At 33.5% G+C, this 21329-nt stretch overlaps 2 protein-coding genes across 2 annotated transcripts; one reads left to right on the forward strand and one right to left on the reverse strand.

Annotated features, from left to right (window-relative positions):
* Positions 1-606: 606 nt before the first annotated feature.
* Positions 607-12019, reverse strand: slc25a33 (solute carrier family 25 member 33). The gene is made up of 7 exons (XM_073823188.1): positions 11879-12019; positions 8055-8228; positions 7121-7198; positions 5500-5600; positions 4947-5013; positions 4103-4383; positions 607-2701 (listed from the first exon to the last, which is right to left on the reverse strand). Exons 1-7 carry the CDS (start codon positions 11917-11919, stop codon positions 2499-2501), a joined length of 945 nt encoding a protein of 314 aa, XP_073679289.1. The 5' UTR covers positions 11920-12019; the 3' UTR covers positions 607-2498.
* Positions 12020-18233: 6214 nt separating this feature from the next.
* aurkaip1 (aurora kinase A interacting protein 1) lies at positions 18234-21315 on the forward strand. The gene is made up of 4 exons (XM_073823771.1): positions 18234-18264; positions 19742-19837; positions 19923-20389; positions 21052-21315. The coding sequence occupies exons 2-4, from the start codon at positions 19786-19788 to the stop codon at positions 21166-21168; spliced, it is 636 nt and encodes a 211-aa protein (XP_073679872.1). The 5' UTR covers positions 18234-18264; positions 19742-19785; the 3' UTR covers positions 21169-21315.
* Positions 21316-21329: the final 14 nt, after the last annotated feature.

Consider the following 21329-nt stretch of genomic DNA (forward strand, 5'->3'; position numbering starts at 1 on the left):
AAAACATATATAAATATCAAATATAAATATCTAATTAATCGATGGAATAACACACATAAGTTCTATGTTATGTGAAATGTTTTTGTACAGTATTGTTTTGTAGACTCCATACCTATTTTGCACAGTACTTAATTTTTGCGCTGTTTCCTTCTTTATACATTTAGTATTTTTCATTCATCTTTAACATTAAACTGTTAGCTTAATCTGTTCTATCTCTGTTTACTGTTCCTGTAATAACTGCTGTACGCCGTGAAATCAATAAATAAAATCTTTCCTGTTCAAGAAAGTGAACTGAAGAAGGTTTATTAAGTATAAACCTGCCCTCTTGAGGCAACGTATGTAACAGCCATTTACAAGCTCTACAAAGATATTGCGACATAACTAACAAATTGTTTTCTGAACAGTGGGTTCTTATCTTTTAGTCACCTTAGTTTTGTCTATAAAATATTAGTTTTAGTATCAGTAATCACAAGCTGAATCGTAATTAACACAAGATAACATGCTTAAAAGCACGTACAGTTGAGGTCAAAAGTTTACACACACCTTGCACCAACTCTACAAAATGTTAATTATTTTACCAAAATAAGAGGGATCATACAAAATGCATGTTTTTTTTTGTTTATTACTGACCCGAGTAAGATATTTAACATAAAAGATATTTACATACAGTCCACAAGAGAAAAGAATAGTTTTATTTATAAAAAATAACCCTTTTCAAAAGTTTACATACACTTGATTCTTAATACTGTGTTGTTACCTGAATGACCCACAGCTGTGTTTTTTTATTATTATTTTTTTTTTTTTATTTAGTGATGTATCCCTAGTTTGTCCTGAACAGTTAAACTTTCCGCTGTTCTTCAGAAAAATCCTTCAGGTCCCACAAATTCTTCTAAGAGCCGGGGGGTGAAAACGTTTTGAATTTAAAGATCAGAGTAAATTTCACTTATTTTTTCTTCTGGAAAACATGTAAGTATCTTCTGTAGCTTCTGAAGGGCAGTAATAAAAACTAAAAAAGTGATATTTAGGCAAAATAAGAAAATTTTACACATCCTCATTCTGTTCAAAAGTTTTCACCCCCAGCTCTTAATGCGTAGTTTTTCCTTCTGAAGCATCAGTGAGCGTTTGAACCTCATGTAATAGTTGCATATGAGTCCCTTAGTTGTCCTCCTTGTGAAAAAAGAGATATCAAAACCGTACAGTCACTGTTGGAAAGGGTTCAAATACACAAAAATGCTAAAGAACTTCTTAAATTTCAGGCAGTTCAACTGTTCAGGACAAACAAGGGACTTATGAATAACTACCACTAAACAAAATAAACACAGCTGTGGATCATTCAGGAAACAACATAGTACTATGAATCAAAAGTATGTAGTCTTTTGAACAGGGTCATTTTTATAAATGAAACTATTATTTTCTCTTGTGGACTATATGTAAATGACTTTTATGTGAAATAACCCACATTCTGTATGATCCCTCTTTTTTGGTAAAATAATTAACATTTGGCTGATTCCGTAAGGTGTATGTAAACGTTTTACCTCAACTGTATGCTGACATAACTTGATAATTATCTTCAACAAAACAACTGACTCATTTGTGCTTATCACTTTGTACAGCATTGTGGAACAAGAGATAGGATGGACATCCACTACTAGAAGGCTCATAGATCATGTTCTTTGTTCTTGTTTTGTAACGTAAAAGAACACAGCTGGGATCCTGGGATTATTGATGCTTTTCCTTTGTTTTCAAAATCTTGCCAGTAGTCATAAATTCACCCGTAAAAGACTTAAAAAGGCATATTTATTTACCTAAGTGGCTCATTTTATCAGCACACAAAAAAAAAAATCTTCATAATTTATTTTATTAAACCAAAAGCAGCATATGCATCAAGGCCCTCCTTCCCTGTAAAAGATGAACAACGTAACCAAGTAAAAAGATGAAAGGTTTCTAGTAAAGAGGTGAAAGGAATTGATTGGTCAGATTCCAGTGCTACAAGTCCGTCATAAAGCAGGAAAGTATTACAAAATATTGCAATGTGAGCTTGTCGGCTCCTAACAAGCTATTCTAGGACCCCATTACAGTATCATATGCATTCTTTCCAAGAATGTAATAACAAAACCCGGATCCACTAATGATTAACTCCAATGCTCTTGAACGTGTACCATATCATAGATCCAAAGAATCCAACGGACTACAACCAAACTCTGCTACTTCTAATAAGAATAACTTAGTTAACTTAAAAGCACTATTTGTATGTTCAAAGGACATTTTTCTGTACACTGATACAGTATACACAAACATCTCAGAGTAGCTATGCAATATGCGCCACTTACATAACACACAAACAAGCAAAACACTTCTGATAAGCATTCAACATAAAAAAAAAAAAAGCTTTTTAAAGTCTTTGGGTACTTCAAATAAACATCCCCGTCCATAATGGATTCTTTTCTGTCCACTTTAGCTGCAGGTCAAAAGTCTCGTTGTGCTTGTTGTGTGCAGCTTTATTTGGAGCGTTCACCCAGCAGATGGACAATGAGCTCGTATGTGGACAGCACTATGGCCGTGTTGGGGATCTGTCTGATGAGCTGTGGAATGAGTCCTCTGTAAAAAGCTGCGTATCCCTCTTCCACCGCCACAAGGCGCGCCGTCTGAAAGAAGTACTTGTATTTGCTTCCCTCTTCTCTTAGCCTTGTCCGAATTACCTCTGGAAAACACAACAAGAAAGAGTGGTCATTAAAAACTAAACGACGTAGAAGTTGGAGCAAATCCTTATTCCTAAAGTCTTGAGAGATATCGAACTTCCTGAAGTGTATTAATATTTTAAATAGAAAGCTTTTTTCAATTTCATTTATGCTGTATTAATATTTTTTTTAAATCTTACTGAACCCAAACTTTTGATTGGTAGTGTATAAAAACATGTAATATCTTTTTTTACATATTTTTTTTTACTTCAATAAATATTTATATTATGTTTTTTAAATCAAAATATTTTTAAAGAAAAAATATATTAATAAACAATTAAAAAAAAAAAGATTTTTAATGTTTTTTAAAGGAGTCTCTTCTGCTTACCAAGCCTGCATTTATTTGATCCAATTTACAGCAAAAACAGTACACTTTTGAAATATTTTTACGATTTAAAATAACTTTTCTAGTTGAATACATTTTAAAATGCATTCCTGTGATCAAAGCTAAATTTCATCATTACTCCTGTCTTCAGTGTCACATGATCCTTCAGAAATCATTCTTATTATTATTATTATTAAAAACAGCTGAGTTAATTTTCTTTTTGATTTTTTGATAAATGGAAAGCTCAGCATTTATCTCAAATTAAAAGGTTTTTTTGTCGTTGTTGGGAAAGAAATTATACAAATTAATACTTTTATTTAGCAAGAAAGCTTTAAATTGATCAAAAGTGATGAAGACATTATTATCTTACAAAAGATTTCTATTTCAGATAAATACTGTTCTTCTGAACCCTGTATTAATCAAAGTAACCTGAAAAAAAAAAAATCTACTCAGCAGTTTTCAACAATAAAAATAAATGTTTTTTTGAGCAGCAAATCAGAATATTAGAATGATTTCTAAAGGATCATGTGACAAAAATAAGTTACGTTTTCAAATATATTCAAATAGAAAAAAAAATCAATCATTTTAAATAGTAAATATTTTTCAAAATGTTACTGTTTCGCTGTACTTTGGATTAAATAAATGCAGACTTGTTGAGCAGAACAGACTTGTTAAAAAAACATTTAAAATCTTACAGTTCAAAAACTTGACTGAGCGTAAATACATTTTTACTAATGTAATGTGAAAGTCTTTACTGTCTTGTTTTAGGTAAATTAATTACTTAAAAATAAAGTCAATCACATTAGCAATTCTTCCAATAATTAATATAATAACTGCATGTTGTTGTAATGACCAAAACCATGTCTAAATTCATGTTTTTTAATCCATCTAAATGTTATTTCACTATATTTCTCACGCACTCCACGTCCTGCCATAAAAGTGCACGTCTTACAGCTAAACAGGAAGCAATCTATGTTTATCTTTAGACATAGACTGGTTGATGCTGGTTTACACTGGTTGACAGGTAATAACAACCTACCATGTGGATAAGCTATGCAGGAGGCGCAACCCTTGGCAAATGCAGCAGCAACCATGAGGCCCAGGAAATCTGAGGCCCCTTTTTCTGTGTCAGTGTCAGGTGTGGTGAAGCGACTCTGCGCTAGGTGCTTCTTCAGTGTCTCATAAATGAGGAAGCAGATCATGGTCTCTGAGATGCCGGCGTATGACGCCGTCAGGCCCCGGTAAAACCCTCGCATGCCTTCCGTCTTGTACACATACCGCGCACACTGCAGCGCGTTCATTTTCTTCTCCCCACGTGCCCTGGAGGACAAAGAGAGAATGTTGGTCAGGTGATTAGGACGATATGGATTACAAAGGTCAAGAATTTAACACGATTAACTCTGAGGTAACACATTGGGTTTCCTAGTTCAGGCACTTAATACTAAAATCAAGGTCAAAGACTTTTGCATTTGCAACTTTAATTTGCATTGCACAATGTGGTTTGCGTGTAAAGTGTGAGTCAAAATTAAATGCCAGACTATTTTCAGACTGTACCATCTGACATACTTTTCTCATCTGACTCTGGCAGTCCACTGCTGGCGCTCTTTATAGCGTAAATATAGAACATGCCTGCTAAGCCACGACGGCTGTGTCAAGGTGGATATTTGTACTGTAGCAGATAGGATCACATGCTAATCATCATGACACTTGTGTAACAGAGACAGTGCTGAGTTTGTACAGCCCCCATCCTAAAAAACTCATTATTGTCACGTTATCTTGGGATGTGTTACACATGCAGGGGTCTAATATAAATATATGTCATGTCCTCATGCAATTTCCCTATTGAGAGTAAAGCAGGGTGAAAGTCTACAGCATTGACATACTTCTTTTCAAGCTGCATTCTTGTTTTGACCATCCAGATGGGATTCATCAAGGAGTTTGTGACGAATGCTGTAAGAAAAACAATGCAATTAGGGATTCAAACGCTCACTTTTCTTTAAAACCATCAACCAGTTATATAAACTTAACTCAAGTTCTGGGAAACGCTATCAGCAATATGTGACCCTAGACCACAAAACCAGTCATAAGGGTAATTTTTTTAAAATTTGAGATTTATACATCATCTGAAAGCTGATGAAAAATCAAATCTGTTTTCTGTTGATGTTTGGTTTGTTAGGACAATATTTGGCTGATATACAGCTATTTGAAAATCTGGAATCTGATGGTGTGAAAAAACTGTTTTGATACATTTACAGTAGGAAATTTACAAAATATCTAAACGGAACATGATCTTTACTTAATATCCTAATGATTTTTGGCTTGAAAGAAAAATTGATCATTTTGACCCATACAATGTATTTTTGGTCTTAAGACTGGTTTTGTGGACCAGGGTCACATATTGCATAATTGTTTTTTTTAGCAACCTTAATGCATCACCTGCAAAGCCGGCTGAGGACATGTGGACGATTCCACTGTTTGGGACAAAGATGCCATTGAAAGTCTCTTTTGACTTTGAATAAGCTGCAAAGTAGATCGCCCTAAAGAAAACAGAAGGACAACAGAACATTAGCGCCTTTACTCTGCTGATCTCAACACCCCCTGCTTCCCCTCTCTATGCATGACAGTGCAGAGTTCATTTTAATATGAAAAAGGCCATTGCCAGTGAAAGGCTGCCAATGTTTTATCAAGCCAAACAGCTTGCAGGGAGAGTTCCTGACAGTGCAACCCGTTCTCTTTGCTGAATGTCTGGAACAGACTGCACAAAGAGCTGAATAAGCACCCAGATCTAATGCCATGATGACTGTGGGAAACAGTGGCCACATTTTCAGGGAGTAACTACAGCCTAGAGAAGTGGGGGGGGGGGGGGTCTTGCTTAATTAATTAAAATTTTAATTTAACTTTGTAAGCTATTGTGAGAAACCTATGGCTATTGTTCCGGAGAAAATTAAATATAATTTTTGCATTCCCATTTGCTCAAATAGCTACAGAAAAACTTCAGGGCTTTCAAAAAAAGAAAGAAATAAAAATAATAGAGACTGTTAACAGGAGTCAGAAGAAAAAAAATAAACATCTCAATGTCAACATTACTGCCACTCCTATTGAAACTTAGAAACACCCTTGCTTTAGGGTTCCAATTTGTAATAAAAAAAAAAATGTAATTAAATGTAACTTAAAAAAAAAAAGGAAAATATAAAAAACGTTTGCGGTTTTATGATACCGATGATAGATGAAACATCACACCCTTGTCAAAAGTGTACATTATTGTGTACGTGAAAAAAAGTGACAAAACCCATTCACCAACTTTTTTTTAAAGCTATATGAAAAGGCATTGTTATTGTTAGATAGAAAAATATATTTCTTAAGATATAATAATACCAATGATATCCTCTAAAAATTAGACATTTTGTCTTTCGACTAATTATTTTTCCTCATGTTACTAATGGACTATATCCAAGCAAAAGTCTGCTCTTGGTCATAAACTATCTTTATTGTTTTATGCATTGTCAATACTCATGTCACTAACCCTTTGAGGAAAGAGGCAATAATTTTCCATGTCCATTTTACTACAGCAAAGAATCTTGTTACAGAAAACAAAAGAACTATAATGTTTTTTTGTTTTTTTTAAAGTCTCTTCTGCTCACCAACCCCGCATTTATTTGATAAAAAACTAAAAAATCAGTAATATTGTGCAATGTTTTACTATAAATGGATTAAATGTATTACTATTTACTGCTTTCTATCTGAATAAATCTTAAAATGTCATTTATTCCTGTGATCAAAGTTAAATTTTCATTACATTCAGTGCATTTTTTAGGACTGATGAATAGAAAGATCCAAAGATCAGCATTCATCTGAAAAGCTTTTACAAAATTATACACTATACCATTCAAAAGCTTGAATATATATATAAAGTATATATTCATTATATATATAAAAAAAACATTAAAAATCTTACATTACCAGTCAAAAGTTTTTGAACAGTATGTATATATGGATGTATAACAAATTGACCTGCAGTGTCAATAATTTATCATTTAAAAATGAATTGAAACATTACCTTGAGGGTGCAACACCAACAAGATTTGGGCCCAATCCTCTGAATAGAGATTTTGGTCCTTCTTTCTCTAAAATTGACCTGATGAGGACAAAGAGATGAGATTTAGACAGATGTAACACTACTGCGTGGCTTCACATTTCAGTCAGATTGCACAAGACCATTTTGTAATCCACCTAATGACATTTTTACACATATTCATTTCCTTCATAATTCACTTAAATTAAACAAACCCATTTAATCAGATAAATGCTGCATGTTTACAGTAATGAATCATGATTTTCACAAAATGACTTTCCTGAAGTTCCTTTTGTCATTGCAGACTGATAATCTATCACTTCCTGAAAGAAAAAGCCATTCAAACATCCTTTAACACTTTTTCCTTAAACTGGAAACTATTAAAAAATGAGTCACAAGGCAAACGCTTCCTCATTAAGAATAAAAGTCAGACATGGTGTCCTTTTTGTCAAGTGTTAAGATAGATACTAAACAGTTAAACTAAATTGAAACGCCTCTCTTGAGGTTTTGGAAGTCACGTAGACCAGTACACTCTCTCAGAGACGCTTGGTCAGGGACACCTTGAGTTTGCATCAAGTAATCCGAGCACAGCAAGGCGGCATCATGTGACAGTGCCGGTTCCTGAGAGCAATGCCATGCTGTGCCCAGTTACCCAAAATAGACCTTCACAGGGAACACTTACAAACTCTTTACATAAGGCAAACCCGCCCCTTATCATCATCAACTGCTGCAGCTAACAGCAGGATAAGAGCTGCTTTAATCTGCTTTCATTTAGATCAAATCCAGTAGCTAAATGCATCCACATAACAGACTTCAGATGCCAAACGGCGCCGCCCCACAGAGGTTCCGGATCTACGCTCAGGCACAATAACATTCAGGGTAGATGACAATGTCATATTGTTTGTACTTCTTTGCTTACCGTAACACCTGCAGCAAGCCAGGGGTGACGGGTCCTGGTCTAATGACGCCAGCACCATTGAACGTGCCCAGCTGAACCTGGAAAACAGGTCTAAGGGTGAGGCCAGATGACTGTAGTCTGGTTTTTAACACCTCCAGGGGGCAGGTCATGATGGCACCTACGGTTCCACCACATCTGTGAAAAAAATAGATACTTTTATATAGCAACTGTGCATAAATGCTGTTCTTATGAACTTTCTATTCATCAAAGAATCATGAAATAAAACATTGATAATAAAGATGTTTCTTGAGCAGGAAATCAGCATATTAGAATCATTTCTAAAGGATCATGTGACACTGAAGACTGGAATGACTTCTGAAAATACTGATGACAATTCAGCTTTGGCATGACAGGAATAAATTAAATTTTTAAATATATTTGAATAGAAAACAGCTATTTTAAATGTTTCAATATACAAAAAGAAACAAAAAACTCAATCCAACTCCAAACTATTGAACAATACGGTATCAATATCTATAACGTATATCTAAAAATAATATAAATTAAATTATTAACGTATTTAACCAGTTATATAACCGAAAAATAAAAGGAAACATGTATAATCCTGATGTGGTAACATCCCTCTTCGACTATCCAGTTATTACAATTACAAATTTTAAATAATATAAATAGTTAAATAGTTGAAATAATAATATCTTCAAAAGAATTCTGCGAAAAATTAGGCTGTGTCCAAAAAAGGTTAAGGACCTCTATTACAAAATTTGATAAAGGTTGCCATTACATTTGCTGTTTGATGTAACACTAAAATCCAGTTCAAACTAAACTTTAGACTCAAATATATGTGTGCGCGTCAGCAACGCTTGCGGACAACCGTCCTGGCTATTGTACAAGTCAAAAGTGTAAGAGTAAGGTCAAGGAAAACAAACTAAACTGTCAAAACGACATAATATGACGTAGGTAACATTGATCTACGTTGATTTATGTTACAAAATTAAAGATTAGAGCTCAAAACTGGTTTAGCCTAATTGGCTCTAAATCAAACCAAACTGAGATGAAGAGGGCATGTAAATAAATGTAACATGAAAACAACAAGCTAACTAATGAAATGGGAAAAATCCAGTCCAACCTGTAAGACATTTTTATAACAACATCAATCAACAAGTGCATGAGGTAAATAGCAATTATACTTAATCATCTGTTATGCATCTTGTTTATTTCTAGCAAGACTTGAGGCAAAAAAATTGCAAGAGCTCAGATCAAGTTTCACAGAACACGCTGATGCAGGTCATGGGTTGCGTTAAAGAAGTACAAGACGTGAAGAGCACAATGCCTCCGACCTGAGGACAGCGAATAGGGGACAGATTAATAACAAATCTGTTTGGGAAACACATTCAGTTACAAGGGCAGACATCCTTAACAAAAGCCTTAAGCCCAACACTAATGCAAGCAAGTCTTCTCTAGACTTACTTCACACAGCTTGCTTTTCATCAGCTCGCAGAGCAGCAAGCCCAATGTTTTTAAAAGGCCGTTTTGTAATAGACAAACAACGCTTGGGGCATGATTATATAATGCCTATGTTTGAATAAAACAAATATGCAGATGTCTGTGCCCTTCATAACAAGTCACCTGAATCGAACTAATGTTTAATTGAGCTCAAAACTTTGTGAGAGCGTTAACAAACTGGCGTTTAAATTATTAACGTATAACTTCAGTTATATAACCGAAAAATAAAAGGAAACATGTATAATCCTGATGTGGTAACATCCCTCTTCAACTATCAAGCTTTCCAGTTATTACAATTACATGATTACATCTATGATAATAGTTTTTTTTTTGAAAGACTTAATTTGAGGACTCAATTTCTGCCTTCAGCAAGTGTATTTTAAATCATTAAAAAAATTCAGGGATCCATTGAAAATGTAAAAAGAGGGGGGAAATGGTATTTTAATAGTATTTAACATTTAAAAATGATATATTAGAGATATTTATATATTTTAAAAAGTAACCTCTTTGCAACATTGACAAGCTGGAATAGGTTTATTTGTGCAATGAGGACACCATGTCACCTTTACCTTGCTTAATCAATCAATCAATCAATATATATATATATATATATATATATATATATATATATCATGAGCTATACAAATACATTTTCATTAAAAATAAATAAATAAAAAAACATAAGAAAACAAAATACAACGCCAGTCTAAAGTTTAAGCTTTTTAAATATATTTTTAAATGTTTTTCTGTTCACCAAGCCTGCATTTATTCGATCCGAAGTACTGCAAAAACAGGAAAATTTGACATTTTTTACAATTTAAAATAATTGTTTTCTATTTGAATACATTTTTAAATGTAATTTATTCATGTGTTTTTAAAGATGAATTTTTAGCATCATTACTCCAGTCACATGATCCTTCAGAAATCATTCCAATATTTTGATTCGCTACTGAAAAAACATTTATTATTATTATTATGTTGAAAAAAGCTGAGTAGATTTTTTCAGGTTTCTTTGATGAATAGTCAATAGTGAAATGAATGGTTCAGAAGAACATTTTTATCCGAAATAGGATTTTTTGCAACATTATAAATGTATTAATCACCACGTTTGATCAATTTAAAGCATTCTTAATAAAGAAAAGTATTAATTTCTACAATTTCTTTCCCAAACTAAACTATAACTAAAAGCTTTTGAATGGTAAAAAAAAAATACACAGCAAGTAATACAGTCATAAAAAAACAGTCTAATGTTTTGCCTTCATTACAATAAATAAAAGGTAGTAATTTAATTATGATGCAATATGTTTTACTTTATAATATCACTTAATAGTTTCACAAACCTTATTAGATTAATCTAAAATCTTTAGCCAGCAGACACATGTACTTCATTTGTTCTTTTAAATAGCAGTCACACGATCACCTACATTCATTACTCTCTAGTACACATGCTTGACATGAGTATGAAGCTCTCTGCCCTTGAAAGAAGCACTTCTCCAGTCCAGCCACATTTTACTAAGAGCAGATGGCATTGAAAAGCCTGCGCAAAGCCAACGCATTTAAACACAGGCGCGTTCACATACTATTAAGAAAGTGTGACATACAGAACAAAATGATAACAATAAATCAATACCAGTCTTAAAGAAGTAATAGGTAAGTATTATCAAATACGAGTCGCAGGACGTAAATTATTGCGGAATGACCTTGGTTGTATTAATGTAACGTTAAAGCCCTTTCATTTTAAACATTCAAAGGGTGCTAAATCAAACTAGCTCTGCGTAAGCGATTATTTAACGTTAGTTATTTTCTAAATTCATATTTTACATTTAATAGTGGCACATGAAGACCTCGTCTCGTGGCTCCTGGCATTATTACGTAACCCGACACACTGCTGTGTGTCTTTGACAGGCGAAACCGAAATTACGTTTTTATTCTCCAGGCACTATTTTACAACAGTTAATAAAATATTATTAACTCATTTATATATTAATATGATTTGAGCGCTAAACCCGCTCTTGTTTTGAAATGTAACGTTCATCTAAAACGCTTCGGTCGCGTGACTGGATGATGCGCTGGCTAATTTCACCGCTAACGTTAGCTAAAAGCTAACAAGCGCTGTCTTCTTTTGAAATCATCGCCGAAATATCACAGAATTGATTATTTATGACAGAAAAAATGTTTTGAAAAGACCTTCTCGTCTGATATGAGTGTGACACTCAGTATGAGATACCGCAGTGCGTTTAAAGCTGCTTTCGACCTTCCAGTCTGGAAACCGTCATGCTCGGATTCATATGAATATAACGTTAAAAGTCATTTCTACTCACCCCCCTGCGAAGAGATGTATCAGCGTGTCTTTCTGCGCCATTTCAGAGAGACATCGTACTTCACACAAACGTTAAACTTTAAACAGAAACAAAACGTAGTCACTTAGGCCAGCGGCCTGATGATGCTCGACAACCGGCTTCTCAAGCTTTAAACCCGGATAACGCTGAACAGGAGAAGTACCCTGGACTCTGCGTCATGGGGCCGGACGGAGGTGTTGTCCATGACGTCACGCCAATCGGTTCATCCACAAACAAAACTATAAAATTATCCTGCTGCAGAATATCGTGTAACATTATATAAAAGGTCAAATACGGATAAATCAACATGCAACATTTTGATGTAGTTAAATTATTTTATATTATGTGAATTTCATTTATCTGCAGACTAACAGTACTATATGCCTAATTCTTTCATCTAAAAATACTGTAAAATGCTAGTTTAATTAATCTTTTCCTATATTCTATATCCTATATTTTGTGAACAGTCACCAAAATTGGCAAGTCAATGAGCCTTGTAAGTTTTAAACTTTTTGGATTTGAAATTAATGGCTTAAGATTTTAAATGTTTTTAAAAGAAGTCTCTTCTGCTCACCAAGCCTGCATTTATTTGACAGCAAATACATAAAACTGTAAAATAATTAAGAAATTAATACTTTTATTCAGCAAGGATGTATTAAGTTCATAATTAAAAAGTTTAATAAATAAAAGTTTATTAAAAGTTAATAATAAATAATTGACATTGTTATAAAATATTTATATTTTGAATAAACACTGTACTTTTTAAAATCACAGGTTCCAAAAAATATCTGGCAGCACAACTGTTGATATTATCCAACATTGATCATTCTAATAATAAATCAGCATATTAGAATGATTTCTGAAGGATCATGTGACACTTAAGACTGGAGTAACAGCTGATAAAAAATTCAGCTTTTCATCACAGGAATAAATTCTATTTTAAAGTATGTTAAAATAAAAAACATTATTTTATATTGTAAAAACATTTTGCAATATCACTGTTTTTTCTGTATTTTTAATCAAATAAATGCAGCCTTGATGAGCATAAGAGACTTCTTTAAAGACTATTACAAGTCTTACTGACCCCAAACTTTTGAACGGTAGTGTATATTAAAATGTAATTTATTCCTGTGATTAAAGCTACATTTTCAGCATCATTACTCCAGTCTTCAGTGTCACATGATCCTTTAGAAATCATTTTAATATCCTGATTTGCTGTTTTTTTTTATTATTTTCGACATTTAAAACAGTTGAGTCCATTCATTCAGGATTATGTGATGAATAGAAAGATCCGAAGATCAGCAATTATCTGAAATAAAAAGCTTTTGCAATATTATAAACCATTCAAAACTTGAAGTCAGTATTATTTATTTATTTATTTATTTTTGTGAACGAAATTATAGAAATGAATACTTTTATTTAGCAAGCATGCTTTAAATTGATTAAAAGATGATGATAAAGACATTTATAATATTTCTATTTTAGAAGAACTTTCTAATTATCAAAAAACCTGAAAAAGTCTACTTAGCTGTTTTCAACCCAATAATAATAATTAAACATTATTTTACATTTGTAATTAAACATTACACAAACTTTGAGCAGCAAATCAGGATATTAGAATGATTTCTGAAGGATCATGTGATGCAAGATGCTAAAATTCATTTTTGAAATCACAGGAATAAATTAGATTTTAAAATATATTCAAATAGAAAACAGTTATTTGAAATAGTAAGAAAATTTAAAAAATGTAAAAATGTACAGTTTTTACTGTGCTTTAAATCAAATAAATGCAGGCTTGGTGAGCAAAAAGAGACTTAAAAAAAAACTAATAAAACATTAAAATATCTTATGTGGCATTTTACAGTATAAAGGTTAAATAGAAAAAAAACAGTCAATAATTTTATTTAGTAAATAATTTTTTTTATTACAGGAACATTGTTTTTGCAAATGCAAAATGTAATTGTTTTTCCCCTATAGAGCATCTTAATTAATGATTTGCCAAAATACAAGCTAAAATGGTGGAGCCTCTTGCAGTGTATCTGTTGTTAATTGTGGAGCGAATATGATACCATATGCAGCACTCAGGCATGTACAAAAGTATGTTATGAGCAAAGCAGCCTATGAGACAAGGGGGTGTGTGAGGGGAGGGAGGTACAAAATTCCAGCTGCACACCTATTAACTATGTACTGATAAATAGGTCACTGAGAGTTGTTGACACTACACTGCATTTGCTTATATGCTGGATAGCCAGAAAACAAAACAAAACACTATCATCATCTTGTTGAAGATATCCACTGGTTAATAATAAACCCCCCTACAGAAAAAAATACCCAAAGTTCTCTATTGTTTTCATTTGAAGGCTTGACTGTAAACATTTATGGTTAACTCATATAGACATCCTGTAGAACCAGTTATTCCAGATGTTTACTGACCTTGCCTTGCAGATAGCAAAACTATCTCCACTGCTTCTGCTTTATTTTTGTTTAACTGCTCTGTTTAAAGACTTGATTCTGGCTAAATTTAAACTTATAAATACAAGACTTATAAAAACAATGAGAGTTAATTATAGTTACTTTACAGTGTTGACAGTTCTGTGGGTGTTTCTGGTCACATGTCTTTTTTTTTGCCACATGAGTACTTACATAACATGACTTGGCTGGTGATGGTACTCTCACATATGAATACTAACTTAGGGAAATTCTCAGATGAGATGAGACAGCATGGATCTAATATTAGCTATATTAATCTTACCTGCCTATCTCTCCAAGAGAATATCAAATATAAAATGACTGAGATGTCCTGGGTTTTGATTCTGTTCCAAATTCCTGCAGAAGTTATGGTAGCGAGTGAGACAGTTCATGACCTTCATGGTCAGAGTCGTGCCTTTTGGATCAACCAAAGGGAACACGACAGGCAACAGACCACTTGTATTACATAAGCGAGGGATGTGCAATGGTGCTGCAAGCTAAAGCAGGATATGAGTTTCATGGTTCTAATTACACACGTGTTAATATTTATTCAAGACACAACCAGTGCTGAGGGAAGTTACTTTGAAAACTAATGGATTATAAATATTACGTTAACTGTTACTTATTAAATAAATTAAAATCTGGCCAAGGCCTGCTTGTTTGTTTTTAATATATAAAAAGTTATATGTTTGGCAAATGTCCTTTCACACCATAAATGAAAGACAAATGTTAGTTTATCTAAAGTAATTGCTTATTAGTGGTTGAATTGGATCATCGAAAGTCAGCAGAAAAGACATTGGTTAATAAAATGGGATTAAATACATAAATAATATTTGTTTTTATTTAACATATTTAATTATTGCAGGTTTGCGTCATATTTTGAGTTTGCATTTCACTGTTTTTATTCATTATGAGGAATACTGAATTTTTTGCAAGTCAGATGAATTAATGCATGTTCACATTTGTGATCCTGGAATCGTCCACATGTCCACAGCCGGCTTTGCAGGTGATGCATTAATTAAAAAAAAAATAAATAAAAAAAAACCGTTATTGAATATGTGACCCTGGTCCACAAAACCAGATCCAAGTAATGATCCAGTTCCATGAATATATTTTATAAATTTCCTACTGTAAATATATTAAAACTGAATTTTTGATTAGTAATATGCATCGCTAAGAACTTTATTTGGACAACTTTTCATTTTGGATTTTCAGTATCTCGGCCAAATAGTGTCCTATCCTGACAAACCATACATCAATGGAAAATTTATTTAATCAGCTTTATATTTATCATTTATAAATCTCAATTTTAAAAAAATTTAACCTTATGACTGGATCCATGGTCACATTTTAGTCTAGATCTACATCATGTTTACATAGCGTACACAACGCAGCTACAGTCGTGGCCAAAAGTTTTGAGAATGACACAAATATTAGTTTTCACAAAGTTTGCTGCTAAACTGCTTTTAGATCTTTGTTTCAGTTGTTTCTGTGATGTACTGAAACATAATTACAAGCGCTTCATACGTTTCAAAGGCTTTTATCGACAATTACATGACATTTATGCAAAGAGTCAGTATTTGCAGTGTTGGCCCTTCTTTTTCAGGACCTCTGCAATTCGACTGGGCATGCTCTCAATCAACTTCTGGGCCAAATCCTGACTGATAGCAACCCATTCTTTCATAATCACTTCTTGGAGTTTGTCAGAATTAGTGGGTTTTTGTTTGTCCACCCGCCTCTTGAGGATTGACCACAAGTTCTCAATGGGATTAAGATCTGGGGATTTTCCAGGCCATGGACCCAAAATTTCAACGTTTTGGTCCCCGAGCCACTTAGTTATCACTTTTGCCTTATGGCACGGTGCTCCATCATGCTGGAAAATGCATTGTTCTTCACCAAACTGTTGTTAGATTGTTGGAAGAAGTTGCTGTTGGAGGGTGTTTTGGTACCATTCTTTATTCATGGCTGTGTTTTTGGGCAAAATTGTGAGTGAGCCCACTCCCTTGGATGAGAAGCAACCCCACACATGAATGGTCTCAGGATGCTTTACTGTTGGCATGACACAGGACTGATGGTAGCGCTCACCTTTTCTTCTCCGGACAAGCCTTTTTCCAGATGCCCCAAACAATCGGAAAGAGGGTTCATCTGAGAATATGACTTTGCCCCAGTCCTCAGCAGTCCATTCGCCATACTTTTTGTAGAAGATCAATCTGTCCCTGATGTTTTGTTTTTTTTGGAGAGAAGTGGCTTCTTTGCTGCCCTTCTTGACACCAGGCCATCTTCCAAAAGTCTTGGCCTCACTGTGCGTGCAGATGCGCTCACACCTGCAATGCAATGCAATGCAATGCAATGCAATGCAATGCAATGCAATGCAATGCAATGCAATGCAATGCAATGCAATGCAATGCAATGCAATGCAATGCAATGCAATGCAATGCAATGCAATGCAATGCAATGCAATGCAATGCAATGCAATGCAATGCAATGCAATGATGGCTGCACGCGTTTCTTTGCAGGTCACCGTGGTTAACAATGGAAAAACAATGATTTCAAGCATCACCCTCCTTTTAACATGTCAAGTCTGCCATTCTAACCCAATAATCAGCCAGACATAATGATCTCCAGCCTTGTGCTCGTCAGCATTCTCACCTGAGTTAACAAGACGATTACTGAAATGATCTCAGCAAGTCCTTTAATGACAGCAATGAAATGCAGTGGAAAGTTTTTTTTTGGGATTAAGTTAATTTAAAAGAAGGCAAAGAAGGACTATGCAATTCATCTGATCACTCTTCATAACATTTTGGAGTATATGCAAATTGCTATTATAAAAACTTAAGCAGCAACTTTTCCAATTTCCAATATTTATGTAATTCTCAAAACTTTTGGCCACAACTGTACACTTACCGATTTCTCTCTACAGGAGACTTGTCAGTCAATAAATGGAAAACAAAGTAACTGGCCTTACATATTTTGAAAAAGTAACGCAGATATTTTCTTGTAAGTTACAAAGTAATGCGTTACTTTACTAGTTACTTGAAAAAAGTAATCTGACTATGTATCTCGCAATGTGTTAACCCCCAACACTGGACACAATCACGTAATTAGGTTGAATGTTGATTGATAGTCTTGAATATATTTGAATAAATTTTATATACATAATTTAAAATATATTGCAGTATTGTACAAATAAATGTGTTTATCCTCATATGCTTATTTTGAACGAGCAAAAGGCTTGTTAATCTCAATTTACCATATTTCGTTTCAGAAACAGTAACAAAAGGATAACATAATAAGTATTTAGTAGATAGCAATGAATAAACTGCAATCAAAGCAATAAACACAAATTGTATGGGTCATAGACATACGCAACATAATCACAGAACAAAACAATAAACGAAGAAACCTGCACAGCAAATTGTGATCGGTTGTACTGTATTCAGATTATTGAAAAACTGCGCCACCTTTAGGAGAAACAGGTGAGATAGCAAGACGTGAGAAATACACTTGTTTTAAAATGTTGGATTGTTTAAAAAACAAGATTGTTTTATATAAAAAAAAAATATATATATATTTTAAAAGTTTTTGTGATATCGGGATATTTCATTCGTTTTTATCCACAGTGACACAGTGACAATGCTAATTAATATTTAATATTTAATATTTCACCATATTTTGATTTAGTGTTATTTACACCCAAAACAACCGGACTGATCCGGACACAGTCAAATCAAACACAGTTCAATCTAATTCGACTCAGAACAACTCAGAGCAATAAAAGTAACAGCTTTTTGTACCAGACATATCTGACTCGGAACCTTTGAAGGTTAAATCCGTTCCAAGGGGAACCTCCATTTTCAATGGACCGGAAGTAGACAGAGTCACATTGAACATTCGGCAAGGTATGTAGTCTGATTGGTATTTTAAAGAAAGAGCACACGAGTTGCCCATTTGTTTACAGATGTATTAATGTCTATATACTCGGCAGCCAATACTAACGGTTATTATTTTAAGCTACGAAGCTAGTTAACAGATGCTACTGGTTTGAATGTAAATTGAATGAAAGAATCCTCCAGTGTGAGCTGCATAGTATACAGTGTAGTTGTATATACCGTGACATTTCTGTCAGTATATCAATTCTGACACATTAGTGACAACGGGTGTAGTAATTTTATTAGTTGTATTTTGATCACAATGCAGCTGTTGCTAAGGCTAACGTTATAGTTGTATCTGTCATAAATACATTGTATTTGAACGCTTTTTTATTCTGACATTTTCATGACACGTTTCACATTTAATCTAAAGCATGCTGTTTATTTACTGACATGCCTCCTTGGTAAAAAGTACACAAACTTGGTGGCAAAGTTGTTAGTCGTCATGCAAACTATTTCCATAATTTCTATAAAAATTATAGAAATAATTAGGAAAAAAACACCACATATAAATCATGTAAAAACAAAAATGTCTAAATTCATTGCAATATTAAACAGAACAAAAACACATTATATATTGTATTGTGCACTCATAGTTCCATACTTATTGCGTGGAGGTATAAACTAATATAAATTATATATATAGAGAGAGAGAGAGCAATTGTAATAAATAACATGCTTTCAAATGAATTTCGTTGATTTTTATTCTGCACCGATAATGTATAAAGTTTATAAAAATCGTCTTCCAAATTGTATCCAAAGGCTGTTCGAAATAAGAAAAAGGCAATATAAACTAAGAGGAATATTTATGTTTAAAAAAATAATAATGGCAGGAACTAATACAAAAAATAGGTGTATATCTGTCAAAAAGGTAAATCTATGGAATAATTGTGAGAAGGAGTTAAAACTATTTCACTTTTTAAAAATATCTTTAAAAATAAGGTGATCTGTAATATGTCTCAATATGAATAATTAGTGTTTGTAATATTTAAACTATTGAAATAATATGTGTATTTTTGGAATTATGTATGTACATTTTGTGAAATGTCAGGGACACTGTTTTATCTTGTATTATCAAATCCAGTGGAAAAAGTGACAATCATCAGATAAATAAGTATAAAGGGTAGGCGTAATAAGCTTTTATACACCTATATTTTTATCTTTATAATTGTGAAAGGTTGTCTGTGAGGACCAAAATAAATTTAAGTTGAAGTTAAGATAAAGTTGAAGGGTTAAACAACAATAAAATATAGAAATGTAAATAGATTTTATGTGTTTATGCTACAAAAAAATAAAAACAAAACAATGCTTTGCAAAAAGTTTGCAAGACAGCTTTAATGTAACCTTCATATAACAAAGAAAATCTGTAAAATCACTTCTGGGACATACAAATTGATTATGGTTAAAGAAACACATATAAACAGCTGTGTATTATGTGTATTTTCAGTCCATGATGCTTTTGAGGGTGCAACGGCCATAGGATTGAAAACTATGTTTCTTCCAAGGGTGTTTTCACGGCTGAACCTGCTTTCCAAAGCGTCTGGTAAGCTTATTCAATGTTGTGCTAGGAATACATTTCATTTTTAAAATAATCATTGCACAATGTCCCATACTTTTTTCTTTTCTAGGTTCATTGCAGAACCATAGTCAGGCGTTATGCAGTGTTGTGCAACACTGTCACTCTACCCATTTCAGGGCTTTTCACTATTCAAGCAGATGCTTCACTTCAGCTGCTGACAACAAACTTCCACCCAAACTATGGACACCTTTTGAGCCAGAGTTAGAGGAGGTCCTTGTGCCCCGTAAACTATCGGTTTCCCCCTTGGAAAGCTGGCTTTCTCTGCGCTATTCTCTCCCTCCATTGCTGGGGGCTTCACCGCCTCTGGACGAAGGTGAGATTGTGGGAAAATCCATGGTGCTGCCTCCATTTGCGGTGCCATTACTGGAAGATGGGGAAAGCTCAACACCAATGCACTGCAAGAACGTAATACAGATCCGACGAAGAAAAATGAACAGGCACAAATACAAGAAGCTGCTAAAACGGACCAAGTTCCTGAGGAGGAGAGTGAGAGATGTCAGGAGAAAGAAAAAACAGGTTGGTTATGTTAATTAGTTTTTTAATGTGATTTAAAATAAAACTTTTTGAATTGCTAAGTATATTCAGGTATAAAATGTCTTAAAATTCACCCTTCAACAAATTAAGGCCTAAAAAGGTCATAAATCAGAGCAGAAGCCCTTATATCCATAAAGTCATGGTATTAAATATTGCATACACTGCAAATGTCTTCCTCGCTATTTTTTTTCTAGACATACAGTATATAGACATTATCTAGACATTTTTAAATCAAGATACATTTACTGATATCCAATGTTAACATAGAAATGCATGTTTTCTGAGAAATCTAACAAAATTAAGTGAGCTTATGCTTAAAGCAAGAACAAATATCTGTCATTGGGGTATGGAGACTAGTTTTCTCTTAAAATGAAGATTTTTTGAGCCCACTAGCAAATATTTGTTCTTGTTTTAATCATTATCTAGTTTCTCAAGTGTTGTCATTTAGCTTCTGAAGTAAATATATCTTGATTTAAGATTCTTTAGACAATTGCTCAGTGTATTAAAAAGTGTATTAAAAGTTATGGAGATCCATTGGAAGTTGTATTTTTAAACTTGAAGCATTGTGAATACAATAATTTTACATTTAAAGGCCATACTGGTGTATTTTTGTATTCCATTTAATTCATTTCTTACATTTTCAGGCTAAGTTTGAGAGAGATCTTGCCCGGATTGTTAGGCGAGCTGGACTGAAGAAAGCCCCAGATGGATGGACAGCACCCCAAATCTATGTCAGAACGAGTCAGAATAAAAGAGATTAATTAACATCTGTTTTATTTAAATATTTTTTGTGGTTTTTCATAATACAGCTCACTCTACTGCTACTGCATCTGGAGCAAAACTGTGACTTGAAATCCGTATGTACTGCATATGTACTTATTACTACAATAAAAAGACCTCATCTCCCATCTCTTAGTGATGT

Source organism: Garra rufa, chromosome 18, assembly GCF_049309525.1.
Source record: "Garra rufa chromosome 18, GarRuf1.0, whole genome shotgun sequence".
Taxonomy (NCBI): domain Eukaryota; kingdom Metazoa; phylum Chordata; class Actinopteri; order Cypriniformes; family Cyprinidae; genus Garra; species Garra rufa.